General features: G+C 42.8%; 4 protein-coding genes and 1 long non-coding RNA gene across 10 annotated transcripts; 2 read left to right on the forward strand and 3 right to left on the reverse strand.

Annotated features, from left to right (window-relative positions):
- Window positions 1-349: 349 nt before the first annotated feature.
- On the reverse strand, window positions 350-6,716 carry LOC135672977 (DNA topoisomerase 2-like). The gene is made up of 20 exons (XM_065181574.1): window positions 6,078-6,716; window positions 5,522-5,814; window positions 5,365-5,431; window positions 4,990-5,260; window positions 4,712-4,911; window positions 4,416-4,625; window positions 4,208-4,321; window positions 4,014-4,127; window positions 3,752-3,916; window positions 3,482-3,667; window positions 3,217-3,372; window positions 2,999-3,132; window positions 2,740-2,908; window positions 2,480-2,668; window positions 2,220-2,406; window positions 2,090-2,139; window positions 1,577-2,002; window positions 1,293-1,487; window positions 1,110-1,203; window positions 350-1,027 (listed from the first exon to the last, which is right to left on the reverse strand). The coding sequence occupies exons 1-20, from the start codon at window positions 6,648-6,650 to the stop codon at window positions 420-422; spliced, it is 4,401 nt and encodes a 1,466-aa protein (XP_065037646.1). The 5' UTR covers window positions 6,651-6,716; the 3' UTR covers window positions 350-419.
- Window positions 6,717-7,725: 1,009 nt separating this feature from the next.
- Window positions 7,726-9,237, reverse strand: LOC135672982 (uncharacterized). 2 transcript variants are annotated; one of them, XR_010513198.1, is made up of 3 exons: window positions 8,986-9,237; window positions 8,266-8,462; window positions 7,726-8,119 (listed from the first exon to the last, which is right to left on the reverse strand). It is a non-coding gene; the product is annotated as an uncharacterized LOC135672982 (long non-coding RNA). The 2 variants fall into 2 exon arrangements; XR_010513197.1 differs by having other exon boundaries at window positions 7,726-8,462.
- A 132-nt stretch (window positions 9,238-9,369) lies between these two features.
- On the forward strand, window positions 9,370-11,429 carry LOC135672981 (probable inactive poly [ADP-ribose] polymerase SRO3). 4 transcript variants are annotated; one of them, XM_065181580.1, is made up of 6 exons: window positions 9,556-9,631; window positions 9,721-10,149; window positions 10,229-10,473; window positions 10,542-10,672; window positions 10,776-10,871; window positions 11,029-11,429. In XM_065181580.1, exons 1-6 carry the CDS (start codon window positions 9,594-9,596, stop codon window positions 11,074-11,076), a joined length of 987 nt encoding a protein of 328 aa, XP_065037652.1. In that variant the 5' UTR covers window positions 9,556-9,593; the 3' UTR covers window positions 11,077-11,429. The 4 variants fall into 4 exon arrangements, with proteins under 4 accessions (XP_065037653.1, XP_065037654.1, XP_065037652.1 ...); XM_065181581.1 differs by lacking the exons at window positions 9,556-9,631; window positions 11,029-11,429 and adding an exon at window positions 9,370-9,516 and having other exon boundaries at window positions 10,776-11,013; XM_065181582.1 differs by lacking the exons at window positions 9,556-9,631; window positions 11,029-11,429 and adding an exon at window positions 9,374-9,516 and having other exon boundaries at window positions 9,716-10,149; window positions 10,776-11,013.
- A 257-nt stretch (window positions 11,430-11,686) lies between these two features.
- LOC135672980 (ubiquinol oxidase 2, mitochondrial-like) lies at window positions 11,687-13,211 on the reverse strand. The gene is made up of 4 exons (XM_065181578.1): window positions 12,787-13,211; window positions 12,575-12,703; window positions 11,993-12,481; window positions 11,687-11,898 (listed from the first exon to the last, which is right to left on the reverse strand). The coding sequence occupies exons 1-4, from the start codon at window positions 13,153-13,155 to the stop codon at window positions 11,839-11,841; spliced, it is 1,047 nt and encodes a 348-aa protein (XP_065037650.1). The 5' UTR covers window positions 13,156-13,211; the 3' UTR covers window positions 11,687-11,838.
- Window positions 13,212-17,291: 4,080 nt separating this feature from the next.
- Window positions 17,292-19,969, forward strand: LOC135672983 (putative pentatricopeptide repeat-containing protein At1g31840). Of its 2 annotated transcripts, XM_065181584.1 has the most exons (2): window positions 17,292-17,624; window positions 17,711-19,969. In XM_065181584.1, exon 2 carries the CDS (start codon window positions 17,732-17,734, stop codon window positions 19,688-19,690), a length of 1,959 nt encoding a protein of 652 aa, XP_065037656.1. In that variant the 5' UTR covers window positions 17,292-17,624; window positions 17,711-17,731; the 3' UTR covers window positions 19,691-19,969. The 2 variants fall into 2 exon arrangements, with proteins under 2 accessions (XP_065037656.1, XP_065037655.1); XM_065181583.1 differs by having other exon boundaries at window positions 17,292-19,969.

Consider the following 19,969-nt stretch of genomic DNA (forward strand, 5'->3'; position numbering starts at 1 on the left):
CCTTTACAGTCGATTATGAGAGGGCACATATATTGGAACTATTTTTAAGAGATTCTTCCACTGGATCGGGCATGTCGTGTGGTGCATGCAAGTTGTATGAATCCTCGAGCTGTTCACCGACGAGCATTGGCAATACAAACCAGTGATAACTCTCTTGATGATTTATGAGCCAGTGACAGACCACAGTGTGGACATTCCGTGGCGTGATGGGCGTGCTCGGTTCACCAAACACTGGCGTGGACGTCTATCGTTCCACCGAAAGGATAATGGCCCGTCTTCATGGTGAAGTGGTCATGTCTCATCAACCTTATCTTTCTGGTAAAGCAGAAGGACGTGGAGCTCATACCACTTGAGACAACATTGGCATTAGACTACATCCAACTAAATTTCGACTCTGACAAATCATCATCATCTCTCGGTTAATCTTCCTCATCATCGAAATCTGAGTCATCGGTAGGCGGATCCTCTTCGATCTCTGAATCACTCAGCACATACACGGCTTTGGTCATGTTCTCCCTCTTCGGTCGGGTCCGTCCTGCTGCCACTACATTCGTCGTCTCCGCTGGGCCGCTAGGTGAAGGCCCATTAGAGTCTTCACTCCCGGAGGGAGAACTTGTCGGCCTACCCAGCACTGACCCACTTCTCTTGTTGAAAGGAGAATCCCTCATCTTCCTCACCTTCTTCTCCGGGGAGTTCCCTCCATTCTCTGCCGGCTTAAGAACTTCAGTGATCAACTTCTGGCTCAAAACAGGCTTGCTGCTCTGCGCCGGACCCCTCTTCCTGGTGGTCGTGGCCGGTTTAGCCTTTTCATTCGCAGGCTTTCTCCCTCTAACTTTCCGTCCTTTAGGCTCCACCAGATTGAAATCCTTGTCTTTGTCTTCCTCTATGATAGGCATGTAATTTTGAGCTTCGTCGTCCTCGTTATCGGAGAGGACTGTATGAGTTGCCTTCCTTGCAGCAGCAGTTCTACTCGCTTGTTTCTTCTGCCCTCCCTGCTGCTCTACTACTACTGAATCAGTTTCCATCACTGCAAGTTGGAAAACCAAAAGGCATACATATAAATTGCACGTGAAGGAAAGAAATGACATGTGAGGCATGCTAACCGGCACCTGTTTGATCAGGAGAAGAGTCAAGATTGTAAGCAGCAAGCCGGTCTTTCAGATCATCTATGTCATCATCTTCATCACTTTCAATCACCGTGTTCTAAGAGTGCAAAATCAAAGCCTTGGGTAAGATGGAGTAGACTTTCCAGAAGCAAACTATGAACCATCAGCAAAGGAAAATAAATCAACCTTCTTCACAGGAGCTCTCTTGGATCCCCCGTTAGTCTTCTTTTGTCCTGCGTCAGTTACCGTCTTCTCTGGCCCAGTGACAGATTTGTTTGAAGCCTTCTTTCTTGGCTTCTTAGGTGGTTGTCTAGATGGTACGGCACCAGCGTTATTTTTCATCCTCATCTCCTCGGCTTCAGCATCTTTCCGGTCTAGCTTCTGTTTTCAAGTGTAGGCAGCAAATTAGAACAAGTAAAATGAACGAGGAGACTAGAAAAAAAAAGTTCTGAAGTAGCAGTGATACTGACATCCAACTCCTCTTCCAATGCATCAAGTTCCTTCAACCATAGAGATCTTGGAGATGTCCTTCTTAGTTCATCAACCTCGCCCTCTAGTTTGTCCTTCTCTGCACAAAGCTCTTGAACCTTCTCCAAAGTCAACGTTCCTATTGGCATAGACATCAAGTACTCGTAGTCACTGGCTTTTACTCCACGTTTTCCTGCCTCTGGGCTCTCTTCCTCCTGTTCATCTTCTTCCTCCTCTTCCGTGGCAGCAGCATCGATGCCTTTTGTCTTCTTTGGCATGGGAGCGAAACCTTTCTGCTGCAGCTCGAGGAACAAATCTGCTCTCTTCCGGTTGTTGACTATTATCTCACCTCTAACCACCCCAAGGATGAACCTCACTTTGTTATCCAGCTTCAGCAACTGGAACTCTAGATTGTCCAAAAGTGCTTTCTGCTCGAATGTGGTGAAAGATCAGCATATACTCGATGTTTATATATGACCTACAAAATTTGAACAAAATAATCACAGAATGCTCACCTTTCTCTTCTCATAGAATTCATATCTCAGATGAAAGAACTCCTCAAGAACTGCAAAAAATGTTAGGTGTCAGTAACTGATTCAAGCAGAGAAGGAATACATCTTGATGTTTGCTGAATAAGAAACTCACTCTGCTCCGAGTTATCATATTTCTTAATGACACCCTTAGGGTCAAATAGGTGCATATTTGTGGTGCCAATTGATGTAGTCAGCTTAAACTTTTTCTCCAGCCCTTCTTGCCTGGCAATGCTCAAGTTCTCCTCTGTCAGAGTAACCTCAAAGTGCACTGTTTTGTCATCATTGTACTCTCGATAATCCTGTAAATAATGTGCAAACAAATTAGTATTCTAGCGGAAAACTCACACAAAACTATTCTCATCAGCAAGTTACCTTAATGAATGGCTCTTTGGACTTGTCATTTCCGGTCATCATGGACTCAAGAAATTCTTTATAGTCCTGGGTCCATCTACGGATCGGCAACTCCGTTATCCTCAGTGTAGTGTCGTTGACTTCCTCGATGGCACCAGTGATGGTATAGGTCACGCCAGCTTCTTTTGTTGCTGATTTCTCTATGCGGCCCTGATTAGATAGATTATTAGAAAACCTTGTTTATGCACCAATAATAGCAAGAAAAAGAGAGCATCACTGACCGTGAATCCTCGGTACCAAGGGTCCATGGGCTGCATTGGTTCATCGTTCAGCAATCGCCTCACATTGGCAACAATGTCTTTCGGATTATAGTTGGGAATGTAAGAACTCCATCCAGTTCCAATACCTTCGCTTCCATTGGCTAAAACCATAGGAATGATTGGCATGTACCTGATTGATTAACATGTCAATGAGAAAGAAGCTCAACAGAGTCCAACCAGTCATATGGAAAGATAAAACCAGAGCATCCTCGACATATACCAAGTGGGTTCGATTGACTGTCCATCCTCATTTAAGTAGTCAAGGAGAATGTCGTCATCCTTGGGGAACAAGAACCTTGTGATTGGTGACAAACAAGTGAAGATATACCTTGCACTGGCATGATCTTTGCCTCCCTATTATTGGAGAGGGGAGAAACTAATTAGAAACCAGTACACAACATGCAATTAGGATGCAATAGAAATCTTTAGCAAACTCACCTGGTGTCTGGTGCCAAATTGTCCTTCGGGTTGCAGAAGGTTTATATTGTTGCTACCCACAAAATCTTGAGCCATACCGATTATGGTTGTGGCAAGACTTTGCTCACCGTGATGGTAGGCTGATTTCTCAGAAACGTAACCTACGAACTGGGCGACCTGTGTGACAGAGAAAGACGCATGAAATAAAATCAAACTACAAATTCCCATCCAACATGCAAAATTTCTGCTGTGGAATGAAGTACACCTGAACTCTCCCTCAACATACCTTAGCTTGCTTCACAAAATTCCTCTTGAATGCGCAAAACAAGATTTTTCTCTGACCTGGTTTCAGGCCATCAACCATTGACGGTATTGATCTCTGCAGATCCGCCCTGGAGAATAGAATCAACTCCTTGTTGATAAAATCACTGTATTTGATGAGCTTCTCTCTTTGATCAAGATAATTTTCCGGCTGGAATAGTTCAAGAGATGTGTTTCTCAGAATACAAACCAAGAATAAATAGGATAAAGCTAAAAGGTTAACCATGCATCTTGCCTCAAATTGTCGAAGCCAATTCTTTCTGGCCTCAATCTTCTTCTTGCTGAATGCTAATTCTATAGCATCTCCATCTTGTTCATCCACCCATACAAAATCTTTCTTGTGCTTGGCTATGGCCTTAAAATATTCTTTTCCTTCTTCCGATTTACTTGTGCCTAACCCCTGATAAAGCAATTAAATAAAGGATAGACAATGTCAAAATCTAAAGAGACTGTGCATGCAAAGAAAAATCTATCCATTATTTACCAATGCAACAAACCTTATAGTACTTAATTGACCAACCATTTGCATTTCCTCCCAAACTTTCTTTCCATGCTTCATATTCAGGCATGGAATAGAACGAAAGGACAGTCTTGTTCTTGTTATTAGTTGCCTGCGTAAAAGATAAATATTTCTTTTTGAGATATCATATGCAGTAGTTCTCTTACATTGAACATCATTATCAAGACTAACCTTCAGAAGTGGTGTTATGAACTCAACCATAAAAGAGGGAACTTTCAGCAAAGAGGGCCAGAATGTATGAATAAAGTTAATTAAAAGCCCCTTGATGTGAGAGCCATCATGATCCTTCAAGGAACAGAAAGATCCATTCTTAAATATGTCAACAATTAATTTCAGTAGTATGGTAAAAATAGAGATGAATTTAGCTCTATTGTCAAACCTGATCTGTCATTATCATGAGATGACCATATCTCAAGCCTTTAGCGCTTTCATACTCCTTTCCATGCTGCAAACCAAGAATTTGCTTTATGTTTTGAACTTCTGCATTATCCAGTATCTGCTTGTGGTTGGCTTCTCTGACATTCAGCAATTTACCCCTCAGGGGAAACACACCATAGTAGTTCCTCCCTACTACAGATATACCAGCCATCTGTATTCAAAACAGGTAATCAGATAATACTTTGGAATGAGAAGTTGAAACTACGCATGCTCAAGTATGCTGAAACATCATCTCACAGCAAGAGCCTTGGCTGAATCTCCTTCAGTCAATATCAAGGTACACTTGTCAGAATTCTTCCCACCAGCATCGTTGGCATCCTCAAGCTTGGGAATGCCTGTAATTCTCTGCCTTTTAGCACCATCCGTCTTCTTCAATTCTTTGCTCTGCTTGAAATCAGCCCATGTGAGCAGAGTGTGCACAACTCCTGACTTGGCAACTGCAAACAGACAAACTCAATTTTATCCTGCTTTATAGAAGATAAAAGAAGCAGAAGCCTGTCAATATTTGAACTTACCCTTTTTAAGGAACTCTTGCGAGAGCTCACACTTTGATCCAAAGCTTCCCTGACGAGTGGTCAAAGTTTCCTTTGTCTGCGAATCGAAGGCAGGGTTGTCGATAAGGGCATTGACGAAGACCCACAGATGACCCCTCACGTTATGTGCCTTTAGGTTGGCATTCTTGTTTTTCTTGTTCACTATGGTCATGATATGGTTGGTGATTTGATTGGTTACATACTCAACATGAGTTCCACCCTTGATCGTGGCAATGCCATTGACGAAGCTGACCTGTTGGAATGAGACACGACGTAAATCCAAGCTTTATGCAACCTAAAACAAGGGCAAATCCAATGCCAAACACAGGAACCATCAAGAACAACTTCCACGGGTACCTGCTGGAACTGCCCTTCGCTTAGACTGACGCAAATTTCCCACCTGTCATTAGCTTTCTCCGCAATCCTGGTCGGATGAATCAGCCATGAGTTAATCTTTAAATCAACAAAAGGCTCGAGTAAGAAGATGAGGAACTCGGATGCTAGCAGAACCAACCTCGGGAGAGGTTCAGGTCTGGACTTCGATGCGGACTGAAGGTACAGGTTGACGTAATCGGCGAACGTCTTCACAGGCAGTCGTTGGCCGTTCAACTCGATCTTGACAGACTTGCCTAGCGTTCCGGCTAAGTCGACGACCCGCTTTTTCATGAGTGCAACCACGTCTTCCTCAAGATATGTCATGTTAAATTTGGCCAAATCTGGCCTAAATGTGACCTTAGTCCAGTTTTCCCCTGCCTTGCACTTGGTGATGGAGGGGTCAGTCTTCTTTCCCATGTTGTCGGTGAACACCTACAACCCAAAGTCCCAAGAGAAATTATATCAATGCCGTCTAAAGAACACAAGCAAAGCATCAGACAGCATCCTTGAAAACCTTATTGAGATGTCCATCGGAAACCCTAGTTCCTAAGAGATGTGCAAAATCTCAGAAATGAACCCTAATCCTAAATTAGGACTGGGCAGATCGGGGGGAGGTGCCGTGATCCGTTGCCAGAGTCACCTATTGGAGCGAGAACAATGAAGTAAGGAAGAAATCAGAGATCCAGATCAGTTACCTGATTGTACCGCTTCTGCCTCTTGCCATCGGCGGTCTCGATGATGAACTCGGTGGAGAAGATGTTGGTGAGCTTGGCTCCGTAGCCATTCCTCCCACCCGTCGTCTTCTTGACATTGTCGTCGTAGTTGCTGCTAGTGAGGAGGTGGCCGAAGATTAACTCCGGCACGTAGACCCCCTCCTCCTGATGAATCTCAACGGGGACCCCATCGCCGTTGTTGTAGATGCTGATGCGGTTGGCATCGACGTCGATCTCGACCTTGACGGCGTCCATGGAGGGGTCGCGCTGCTTGTTGTCGGCGGCGTTGACGAGGATCTCGTCGAAGATCTTGTAGAGGCCAGGGACGTAGGTGACGGGACGGTGGACCATTTCACCGTTCTCGTAGACCCAGAGTGTCTGGGCGTGCTTCTCGACGGACCCGATGTAGGTGTCGGGGCGGAGGAGGATGTGCTCCAGCTGGGTCTTCTTCTGGTAGATCTCCTCGATCGTCTTCTTGCCCGGCGCAGGAGGGCCGCCGATGGCGGAGTTGTAGGTGGCGCTGGATTGGAGGGGCAACTTCTTCTCGGCGGCCATGGCGGAGGAGACACAGAGTTTGTGTCCGAAAGAGAGACCAAATAGCGAGCGATGAGTGCTGTTGGAGGCTCTTTATTGATCGATGGAAAGGCAAAGTAGGGTTGCAACGGTTGGGGGATTTGAAATTTGAAGGGGCAGTGGCGCAGGGGATTTGAATTGGACGGTGCAGCGAGGTTGGGAGAGCGGATCCAACGGTTCCTCGGAAGGGAAGTCTGACGAACGAAGCGGATTGGCGGGCACGAAGGGGAATGGGGCCCAACGCCGGCATCCAATCAGGTCGGTTTCTCTTTCTCTCGCTTACTATTTTTCTTTCCAAAAAATAATTGATTAATTGAACTTTAGACAAGTCTCTAACATCCTTATTCAGTCTCTAGCTGCACTATTGTGTAGCCTTTCTTCCAATCCGTTGGATCGTAAGAACTTTTGCACCATTAATCAAAATGCAACATTCTACTTCAAAAAGAGAGAGAATAAGCTCTAATTAAACCTCAACAAAACGAGTACAAAGTTTCCCATTAGCATCAAAGATGATAGATAAACACGACAAATCCAAGGGAAAGACAACTTCTGAGTCTAGGACACATTGATTGCACTCTTTAGAAATATAAACCATCTTTTGATTAACAAAAATAAGAAGGGATGCAAAAATTTTCCGAACACAGTTTAGGAGGAACCAAGAGGAGGTTCCTCCTTAACAAGCTTTACAATCCACTCATAATCATCATCTCAATAATAAGCGTAGGTACGGAGATTCCTTCCTTGACGGCCAGATGTTCATCGGTCCAACAGCTACCATCTTGTATGAACTTGCATTCGACAAACAAACATCCAGCAGTCCTTGCATCAGCATCCGTCTCCGCTAATGAGCTTGGTTTAGACCTCCTAGGTTGAGTTCGCTTAACTTGAATAGAGCGTATCTCCTTGTTGACAACTCCAAGTGGTAACATAGGCAAATTCTCAAAGAAGAGAAAAGACATACATGTTTGTTATCAGTCGAAAGTAATCCAGAAAAAATAAACAAAAACCAAACAAACCATTTGTTCATAAATACAACAATCTGATTTCTAAGAGCAAATCACCATGGAGAGTACACTTAGATTAGTTGAAAGCTTATAACAAATGTAATGGGCAGCAGACAATTGTGAGCTGCTACTCAACTAGATAGGTCGTACAACTGAGCTTTACACATTTGGAATGTCCATCTTGAACCTATACAATGAACAAAGAAAAAAAAAATCATGGGCTACACCTTGAAAAATGGAGTCCACATTAAGCTGCAAGGTGAACTGCAACATCCTTCAAGACTCAGCGATTAAGCTTTTCCGAGGGCTGGCTTAAGTTTTGTTCACGTCATTATTGGATCCCATACCTACCCAAGTCCACTGAGAATGGCCTCCAAACCTTTCCCATCAACCACTGGCTTTGGATCTACTGGAGCTGCTTGAAGCTGGAGTTCCCTTCTCCATGTTCTTTCAGACATATCATTACACAATTGTTTTCATGTCAAAATACCAAGACCAAGGAAATTAATTATATCGGATGAACTGTGATTTGGCTACATAAAAAAGCAATTCTAGAAAGAAATTGAACATGCACAACAAGCAATGTAACTTACCATTCGAACGGTTGGTGAAGAAGCAAAAAAGATTGAGCAATTGGTCTGTGTTCATGGTTTTCAGGGCTGCAATCTCTGCATTGATAACATCATCAGCAAATGTTACTTTGGACTTCTGCAGGTTCATAACTTCCTCTTCCAGAGCAGCATGCATGATAAGTCGATGGATGTTAACGACTTTGCGCTGTGTCAATTGCCTATGATATGAAAACCAATTAGCAACTGACCAAGAGAATTATGCTTATAATGAGAACTCAGTTCTGAGATATGACTGAAGACTATTTGTGCATGCAGAAAATTCAATTCTTTTCATGTGAATTTTCATGTTGTAGGATATATCAAAAATTGCATTCTATATGATGCAGCCATTACTTCCAATCCACCCAACAGGACAAACAAAACCTAACAAAGGGTCGCAGTGGGTACATGTAAAACCTTACGATAAACATAAAACTCAATGCTAACTCATAAACAAGAATCTATTATTTCAAGCTACCTACTAAATATATGTGCATCAGTGTAAGGGTTTCATTTAGATCAGACCAGTAATATTCACAACCATGAAGTTTGCACCTTATTGATGGAGAACGTAAAGTTGTATTCATCAATCCGAATTCTATCTCATGATAAACCGATCAAAATTCTAAAAGCCCTAAGGATAGTCACAAACGGGATGTAAAAAGCTAAAGAAAGTAAACCGTCGCAAACTGAGATGGATACCTGTCTCAGCCTGCAAGCAGAGGTAATGGACGCCGTTGGAATCACGGAGGTATGCAGCAGTCGGCCGTGCGGCCGCGGGGCGGAGGATGGTAGGAAGGGCGAGATAGATTGGAGGATTAGGGCTGGAAACATGGAAACGATTCGGATTCTCCATATTAGGTGAATCGGGTGGTGTGGCTGTGGGTGTCACGGAGGGAGCGAGATCGATCGAGGCGGAGTGAGACCAAGCATACGATCCGACTTCTTCAGAATGACATTGATACCCAGGACGATGCACTATTATTGCATTAATTGCCATCCACACTGGTGCACGTGGGACGCATATAAAACCATAAAATGCATTAAATGGTACCAAGGCAACAAATGCCTCCCCCCATTCCGCGTCTGGTACCAAGTAGATGTATCCCACTCTCGCCAGCCACGGTGACATGAGAGAGGCGGTCGGTTCCGTGTTATTTATAACCGCCCTCCCGTTTCTCCTCACGCACTCTCGCACCATCGAGAAGGACGCTCAGTCATTTGTCCTTAAAGGTAATACCTATCTCCAGATGTCGCATCTCTTCGTTTCCTCTTCGTTTTGATCCACGCTCGACGTCGCGTTAATTCTCATGGAACGGAAATTAGCTGATTTTTCATGTGATTTTTTGTATGTATGTTGATTTCTCTACCATCTTCTATTTGTTGCCTCGAGAGATCTGATGATGATTTATTTCTGTGCGATTTTGTGAAGTAAAGGAAGGATTGTATGGAGAAGAAGAGCAATGTGGGAAACGGTCGGTCGAAATCCGACGACGCGACGGGTGGATTTGGGGCCAACGGAATGATCAAGGTAAGAGAGGAGAGCGACGAATTCGTCATCGTGCAGCACAGGTTCTACACAAATATCGCTACACTTGTGCCGCACTGTTCCTTGGTGGAGCTCCACCGTGTGCTGCACTCCACGCCCACCAGAAGATCATGTTGGGAGGCCTTCCACGATCAGCTGAAAGCCACGCAACAAAAACGTGGCGAGCATCCGAACGACAAGGTCGCGTTCTATGAAGCTCCCAAGGAGAAGGTGATCCGGACCATCACGGATGGCTTCGATGTTTCTGGGGCGCCCGACGACGGTGGCTATTTCGGCCTTGGCCTGTACTTTACTCCGGAGCCATTCGCCATCAACAGGTGGGCTGCAATTAAAGCCTGAATCAATACGTCTCCACGCGCATACGTCTCAGAGATTTCGACTCTGTTAATTTTGCAGCGTGATGTCCGCAACCGCTGATGAAAGGGGGCTGAGACATGTTCTGCTGTGTCGGGTGATCTTGGGCGCGGTGGAAGAGGTCGTCGTCCGTGGCTCTCGTCAATCTCAGCCCAGCTCCCACAGCTTTGATTCTGCTGTTGACAACCAAAACACTCCCACCAGATACATTATATGGTACTCTGATGCCCAAACTCGTGTGCTGCCGCTGTATGTGATGAGCATCAAAGTGGATTTTCGTACCAGAGGTATGCAATTTCTCCCATAGTGTTACTGGGAAATATGAAGGATGAACACTAGTGTGCGCTGACTACAGGACTCTCGAAGGAGCCAGGATCTCGACCTACTTCGCCATGGACTTCTATCAAAGATCTGATATCCATGTTATCCAGGATTTTGCCTCGGTCGACGATGTGCCAAATTAGAAGGTTGCATAATGAACTCATGGTATGCTGGGCTGTCTCCTTCCAAAATATTCATCATTGTATTCCTCGTCACAGGAGTCACTGCAATAGATTTACTTGTTTACGTACCATTATGTTTGGTGCAGGAAAGGAAAACCACAAGGCAACAGCTCGTTCGTCGGATCAGACATATAGCAGGGGACAAGATATTGCTTTGTGCCATCAAATCAATTCGAGCCAAGGTTTGCCTACTTAGCTACTCGCTGCTGCTAAATGCTTCGATACGATGCTCAGATGCAAATGCCACAAGCTAATATATCTTACTCGCTCAATTATTTGTTGTAGAGTGACTATAATTTGAAGCTGTGCTAACGACTTGCTCTTTTCTTTATTCTTCAGAAAGCAGCATGTTCCATTCTTGCTTCTCAGAAGGACGGAAAAAGCTAGTGAAGAGATGATGGACTATATTTGATGCCTTCGAAGCATACCCTTTTACTTGCAGGGTTATGTTGCCTGTCACGAGCCCTGATGTGTGCAAATCACTTCTTCCATGATAAGTTCAAGACCGACCAGATTCAAAATAGGATTGCTTCTTTTTTTCTTGCATTGATTTTGTTTTGTTTTGTTTTGTTGTCGGCAACAAAGTAGGAATTCCTACTTCAACTGGCTTTGTTTTAGGTTCGTTGGTGGCTCGTGTGGCAGCCTGTGTGCGTAGCTGAAGACTAACCCAGTCATAATGTATTCGTACGGCTCCGACGACGGGATAAATAGATACACTACAGGAGATCCTCTTTGCTTCACTAGCGACGGCGCACTCACAGATCCATAGTGCAACTCACACCAAGACAACCCGGGGGTCCACAAACACTAGCGGCCTCAGGATGTCATCAGCCCATCATGTCCACATTTCATAGGAACGTACCCAACGCTGGTTTTATGTGGCCCGAATCTGCCACATGAGACCCCAAAGAAGAAGACCATGACCACTAACAGTAACTAACTCCCACAGAAACACCAAACAAGCCGCAGCCATAGCCATAGCCATAGCACATCGAAGTAACGCACAATGGTCACCGTATGTATATTCTGGCATCTATCAAACATGAAGATAGATTCACAAATCTCATCCAAGAAGATGAGACGGTTCAAATAGCTCACCACCACATCCACCAGTCTATTTATAAACCATCGATAAGGACAAACAGCAATTCAGTGATAACCGAGCGGTGCAGGTGTATCTTTCAGCTGCATCCCCTGGTAATGGATGTCCTGCAATCGCCAACCACCAAGTACATGTCACGACAACGATTAACCTAACAACACCGCTCAGGGAAGGCGGAGGAGAAGGAGGAGGAGATCGTACCGAAGCGAAGTGGTTGACGTCGCGGTGGTGGGCCTCGTCGGCGCGGACCACCATGACCACGTCCTTCAAGGTGGCATCGGCGGGGAGGCGCCAGTAGTCCATGGCGATGGCAGGGGCGGGGACGTTCTCGATCTTGCCGGCCTCCAGGTCCTTGAGGTACTCGGTGTAGGAGTGGATGGCCTCCTCCTCCAGGTAGCCCACCATGCGGTGGGCCAGCTTCGGGGAGAGGAGGTAGGCCACGAAGTAGGCGTTGAAGAAGACGCCCTGCACCGCGAACACCAGGGCGCGCTCGTACCACCGAGGCTGCGCCACCTCCATGAACGTCATCAGGTGCATCCGCTCGTTCTCCGCCTCTTCCAGGAGCACGCGGATCCAGCCACCGCTTGGCTCGAAACGGCGGAGAGATCGGAGGTGGAGCAGCATCCCGCCCACCATCCCGGGCACCGCCGCCACCGTCTCCAGCATCATCGCGCGGCAGCCGTACCTCCTCTGTCCACAGCAAGTGCGAGCAACGGTCAGAGTAGGAGCAGTAGCGTGTTGGATGTAATCGACGACAAGGCAACGAGGCGCTACGATACGAACCTGGAAGAAGATGTCGGTGGGGAATCGGAGGCTTTTCACCGTCCAGTATGCAATCTTGTCAAGAAGCGTCCTCGGAACGTGGTGTTTCTTCAGATCAATAGAGAGGTCGGCCTCGTACGTCTCCCATGGCTACCAAAATGGTTTCGACACGTACAGTGAGTCTGCCGTTGGTTCCTAGAAGCCGAATACTAATCCACGAACGGACCGCTTACCATGAAGCACGACCACCTCCACGGGGTGCCGTCGTCCTTGGTGATCTGGGAGCCCCTGATGCCCCAGTAGCTGGCGACGGCCTTGCTCCCGCTCGTCGGAGCGGCAGGAGCGGACGATTTCGCCTCGCGTTCCTCCTGCTCTCCGCCGAGGGCCGGAGCCGCCGAAGTGCTGGCCATCCGAACGGGGAAGAGACGCATCAGCACGGAGGCCGGGGGTCGCGCGGGTGCCGAGGGAACGAAGGGCCTAGAGAGGACCAACGAGTGAGCCGGCTCCGAAGCGGTGACTCTGGTGGCGACGGCGGAGGAGAAGAGGCGGAAGCCGAGGTGACGGAGAACCGTCGATCCTGAGTTCCGAGAACTCATCATCATGTCGGGAAGGAACGAGCGAGGAAGAACTAGTCGGGCCACAACGGTGGAAGGGTAGGCGTGAGAGCTATTTATAGTATGGCGACACCGCGGCGATGTATCTTATTTTATTAATGAGTACTAATATAATAGTAAAAACCAAATCCCAGCTGAAGTTGATGGCATGACAAACGATTAGAAGTATGATTTGTCACTAATTTTGGTCTTAATTTTGATCTAAGCGGTTAATTTCATATTTCCTATATGAATTATGTGATCCTCAAATGGAATAAATCAGTGAACGGTGAATGACCGCTAAACACGAGATGTCCTTTCACCAGCCAGTACAGTAGTCTTCAGGAAAAACGTTCCCACTGCGGGTCCCAACCACATGAGAAAGTCAAATGTATGACTTTTCCCGCAGAGGGAGACAGCGAGAGAACGGAGACCGGCGTTTTTCTTGGATTCCATCGGTCAAACGCACGAGTTTCGTGGAGCCTCACGTGAGCCACACACACCGGTGGCTGTGAAATGAGCTGATATCAGATTTTGACGGCACTGTTTCAATTAGATTCGGGGTCAACTCGAATCATCATTTCCAGTTGAATACACACACACACCATCACCACCACGCACGAGGTTTCTCATCCCAGTCTGGATTCGATTTGGAGAATAAATTAATGAGTAGAATTACAAAGTGTGATTAGTCATGAGTTGCCTATCTCCTAACTCTTTAATGATCGAATACATTATTAATGAGTAGAAATTAGTATTTAGTGGTAGCTTAGATCTCCGGTTCACCGGATTATATCCTATCTTGCTACAATTAGCGTCCCAAACCGCAAGAGAGCATTTAGAGTGCCACATCCAAGAAGACTTTTTTCTTTAATCTTTAAATTTATTACCATACAAAAAATTTTTACTATAAAATTATATCTTGATCATCAATAATAAAAAAATTATTCTACCCCAGCCTCAAATCTATTACAAAGTAATATATTATTCCAAATACAAATATAACAGTAACCACGTTAGATAATTTTTAAAAACCACGTTAGATAATTTCCAGTGAGAACATGTTCGTAGGAATCATTTAACCATCATGTTGACGATCCCCTAATTCCCAAAATAAATCATCCTACTTGCTCTTGACAAAGATAAAAAATAATTATGATTATTCATTTATATTCATTCAAAAGATAGTATGACAAAATATTATAAATGGTCATGCTTACTATATGATCTACTGTAATATATCCATTAATGACTCCACGGGTCCTTTCATAATTTACACTTTCAATGTGAATTATCAGCATAGTTTCATATGCTACATGCAAATAATCACATCAATCTTATAAACTTAATCTAAAATAAACTTAAAAAACTAATAATCATTTTTAACCTTAATTGGAATAGCTAAATTGACTTAAACTAAACTCAATTTAATTAGGATCAATGGAACCAGCCTCAAATTCATATAAAGTCAATCTGAAATCATCTTATATTGATCTAATTTAAATTTGATTAATTTTAATTAGGTCAAATAGGTTTGAACTAGTCATGTTCGTTTGGACTTGAACCAATCAAACCTATTTGATTTAATTAATTAACAAACTCAAACCAATAAAAAAGAAAAAAAAAAGACTATGTCGCATAGTGCTAATCTAAACTGAATCGTCCTACTTGAGTTTTGTATGGATCACGTGAACCACACATGCTTGTCCCAAGTAACTGGTTGGGTTAAGGTATAATGAGTTAGATAGAGAGGTTACAATTTGTTTTATGTTAGTCGCATAATTGGGTAAGCTTAACTTTATAGACTAAGCTAAGTCTTACTCATGAGTTTCGTTAAGCCTTATTATTAAACTAGGATATTCTTGACTTATGAGTTCGGTCGTGACCTAGTTACATGAGTTAAGTCATATTTGACCACACAAGTTAAATCATGCATGGCCACATGAGATGAACCATGCTTGACCATATGAATTGTGTTATACTTGAGCACATGGGATGTACCATATCTAACAATATGAGTTAGATTATACGTGGTCATATGGATTTGATCATGTATAATCACATGAGTTGGACCATATTTGATGACATGAGCTGAGTTCACATAGTTGTTTAGACACATGACTTGAATTATACCTATCCATTTATGTTGAGTTATGTTTAACCACATGGGTTAGATCATACCAAGTCACATAGGCTGGGTCATGCCTAACCACATGAGTTAATCCATATTTGACCACATGGGTTAGGTTATACTTCATTGTTAGGTTGTACTGATTTATTAAATTAGATTTTAACTCAAGTTAGATCCCCAATTTAATCTCTTATTAAAATAGATTTTAATATTTTTAATTATTAAGAATAACTTAAATCTATTAATTAAATAATTTAGACTCATCATCTTAAATTTAAAAATAATTAAATCACATATATTCACACATAATCCTTAAAACATAGATATATTTAATTAAATGAATTATAATTATTCTATTAATCTAAAAATAAAAAATCAATCTTAAAATTTATTTAAATTTAAGAGATCATTATAAGTCAAATAATCATTCTAATATCATAAATTAATTATAATATTTTAAAAATTAAAAAAATTATTATGCATCATAAAATTCTAATAGTTCTAATATTAAATATTTCAAAATATAAATTAAAATTGATTAAAAAGTAATAAAGGATCGAGATTCTTCGATCCTTCAAAGCTCGATAAGAAAAAAGAGAAAGAGGACTACTATAAGAAAAGAGAGAAGGGGAGCCTCTTTATATAGGATATAGGATAGGATTATATAGCATAAGAAGATTGTATAGAGAAGGGGAGCCCTTTATACAATAAAGGTAAACAATTATTTTTATTTTTTATTTTTACACATTAAAATAAAAATATAATATTTATTTCTGTTGGTTCACAGATAAAAATAAAATTTGAACTATTTACTTTATAAAAATCAAACCACTCATTAGAAAACAAATTAGTTAATAATTTAAATAATATATAAAAATTTAACTTATTCATATAATTAATAAAATTTAATTTTAATCATTTTCTTAATAATAATACATAAATAAAAATAATAATTTAAATAAAAAATATTATTATGATAATTAATTTATATTAAGGGAGACAAATTATCAGTGATTATTTAGAGACCAATGTCTGCAGTACCGAACTGTACCGCCCGGTACGAGCGGTACGTACCGGTCCGACACCGTAGCACTGTAGCAGAGCTACAGTACTCGGCACACCGAGGTGTACTGCTCGGTATACTGTATCGTACCAGTACCGAGCCCAGGTCGAAACACCGGTACGGTACGATATTATGAACCTTGATAGAGACTAATAGATATTGTATTCGTGTGGTTTGTAAATAGAAAGAGATGTTAGACTCCATGGTATGTCTCACAAGCAAGTAGATGTTGAAGATATTAATAGATTCTCGACAATTTGTGAGGTGTTGGATGCTTTCTCTTTAGGACTAATGTCACTTTTACGTTACTTTGATTCAAAACAACTAATCTCTGCTAACGCTGACCGATGAGAGATTTTGTTATTGTATTGAAGAGTAGATTACGAGATAGTAAAACAAAATTTAAATTATAGACCAAACTTAATATATATATAATTCAATCGTTACGTACGTCAGTGAAATTTAAGCTTTTGATTCAATCAAAAGCTTAAATATCTATATTACGCGTGATTCATGAATATTTCTGACATGGATATGGGGGAAGTCAGATATCATCTCTCTCATGTGGATCGATGTGCTTTGATTTTTGATGTCACGTATATAAATATTGATTTCAGACGTCAAACTAATTGAAGCATCTCTCATAAAGCACGCATAAAAGAGGATTGATGTTATATGATGGATGCGTTTAAACGTACAACTTGGCTGGCGGAGTTCATACATGGAGGAGAAACTGTCAGCTTCCGCGTCGCTTCGTTCCCAGAGAATTAAACGACAGAGAAAGAAGTGGTTAAACGTGGCACGATCCTACCCGACCAGCCTTTTTTTTATGATGATGATGATGATGATGATGATGATGATATGATGATGATGATCAGGACCGTGCAGCTCTCTCCACGTTTACTTTAGGAATCATACTCCTATCCGAGTTTGCAGGAACGAAAGCCAGCAAGACATATAAATAGTTAGTTATTGTGCTGCCATGGTAGTCCTCTGCTGGTCCAACTTCCCCGTGCTTCCTCTTTCCTCATCCACTTCCTCTCCCTACCACCCCTCCACCGTCGTCTCCTTCGCCTTTGGCTTCCTCCCCGACCACGCTGATTCCGTTTTTCGCACCCTCCGCTCTCTGTTTCTTCTGATGGTTCGAACGCCAACTCCGCCTCGCCTCCCTCTCCGTTGCCGCCCTCGTCTCCTTCCGGAGCCACATGTTCCGCGTGCCGCGCCGCATCGTGGATCTGATGCGTCGGGACTTCAACTTCTCAGACCTCCTCTCCCTGTTTCCGGGTGCATGTCATCTCGATGCCCCTATGACCTATAACTGTTTGTTGAAATGCCACTCTGGCTCCGGGATGACCGGCCAGTCCTTGCAGGTCTTTGTGCGGGCACGCAGGATGTGTGTCTCGGCTTCTCGCACCGTTATCTCACAAATTTTGGATTCTTTAGTCGATATGGGTAAAATGGATGCAGTATTGGAAATGCATGAACAATGCCCAGATCTTTACAGCGCTGTAATGAGTAAACTTTTGGAGAAGGGATATGCTGGAGTTGCTTTAAAATTTCACAGGAGATCAATGGAGAGAGGTTCTGTGCTCCAAATTCTTGAACTAAACAGGCTTCTGAATACTCTGTGCAAGCAGAATCGGATCAGTGTAGCATTTGATCTTTTCTACTTGGCTTTAGAAATTGGTCCTGAGCCGAGCGTGGTCACATATAGTACTTTGATCCGCTCTTGCTGTAAAGAGGGCAGATTGGATGCTGCAGTTAAGATTTTTGAGCTGATGGTGGAGAAGGGAACAAATCCTGATTTGATAGTTTATGCTATCCTCATAGATGCATTCTGCAAGAAAGGCAGAATGGAGGAGGGGAATGGTCTTTTTCATAGGGCAGTAGACGATGGACTCAAGCCAGATGTGGTGGTTTTCAGTTCGCTCATGGATGGGTATGTTAGACTCAGGGATGTAAAGAAGGCCTTTGTGTTTTATAAGAGAATGGTGGATGATGGTGTGGCACCCAGTTCCGTGACCTACAGCATTCTGATCCACGGGCTGTGTCAGGATGGTCGAGTTGCCGAGGCTTATGGGGTTTTATCTTTGATGGTGAAGAAGCTGCTTGAGCCAAACATTTTAACATATAGTAGCCTAATTGATGGCCTCTGTAGTGATGGGAACCTGATAGAAGCATTTGATCTATATAAACATGCGATAAGGATGGGCAACCATCCTGATATAGTAGTTCATGTTTTGCTTGTAAAGGGTCTCTGCAGGTGGGGCAGGATTCGTGATGCACTTAGGTTGTTTTTCAAGTTGGGCTTGGAAGCTAGCATTGTTCCTTATAACGTGCTATTGGATGGATGCTGTAGCATGAAGAGACTCGGAGATGCAGTCAGGATATACAGACTATTGGGAGCAAATAATATTAAAGCAGATATAGTTACTTTTACTGTGCTTATCAAGGGAATGGCAAATGAAGGGAGATTGCATGATGCAACCAACTTATTCTTTCAAATCCTGAAAAGGGGCATAATCCCAGATGCTTTAACGTATTGTAGCTTAATTGACTGTTTGTGTAAACATGGTAATTTGATTGTTGGTTTCAAAATTTATGAGATGATGCTAAGGAATGGTGTTGAGCCTGATATATTTATTTATAATGTTCTCATCAATTCTCTTTTCAAGGAGGGTCAAGTGGAAGGGGCGTTGAAATTGATTACCCAGCTAACAAAACTTGGCTTGAAGCCTGACATCGTGACTTGTAATACAATCATCACTGGCTTGTGTTATCTGGGAAGATTGAATGAAGCTACTGAAGTTTTTGAAAAATTGATTTGTAAAGCTTTTCAACCGAACACTGTAAGTTATACAATTCTAATTCATGCATTTTGTAAAGAAGGCAGAATGAATGAGGCAAAGTTATTGTTCGATAAGATGCTTGATCATGGTACCTGGCCTAATGTGGTGACCTATAGCTGCTTGGTAGATGGGTACTTTAAAGCTGAAAGGATGGAAAATGCCATGGAACTACATGAATTGATGTTACAACATAGAATCCACCCTAACATTGTTGGTTACAGTGTCCTGATCGATGGACTTTGCAAGCAAGAACGGCTGGAGGAAGCTTCACTGGCTTTTCACTGTGCTATTAGCAGGGGCTTGTTGCCTGATGTTGTGGCATACAGCATTTTGATCTGTAAATTCTGTGCAGTTGGAAGATTAGCTGAAGCCAATATGTTTTATGAGAGAATGATTGAAGATGGTGTCAAACCAGACAGTTACTTGTATAATAAAATTTTGCAATGTTTGAAAACACATGATTGTACAGTAGTTGCTGGTCAGTCAAATAATATGCTTTAGAAAAGTAAGTATTGCATATTTTTGTTGTTTTGTTCAGAAGGAAGCATGCAACTGTGGTTTACCTTTTATCTGTACCCACCAAAGAATGAGATCTTTCCTCCGAAGTTTACACTAGAGAAAGAGTTTTGAAACCAAGTTAATGTTGGTCGCATCTAAAGTGAGGGGATTGAGATTGCAAATGTGGGCAATCAAGCAAGCACTCATGAAAGGTACTCTCCTACAACACAAAGTTCTTCACTTTGACTTAATGGTACTTGCATCAAAGATTTTGTAACTTTG

This window comes from Musa acuminata, chromosome BXJ1-5 (assembly GCF_036884655.1).
Source record: "Musa acuminata AAA Group cultivar baxijiao chromosome BXJ1-5, Cavendish_Baxijiao_AAA, whole genome shotgun sequence".
Taxonomy (NCBI): Eukaryota; Viridiplantae; Streptophyta; class Magnoliopsida; order Zingiberales; family Musaceae; genus Musa; species Musa acuminata.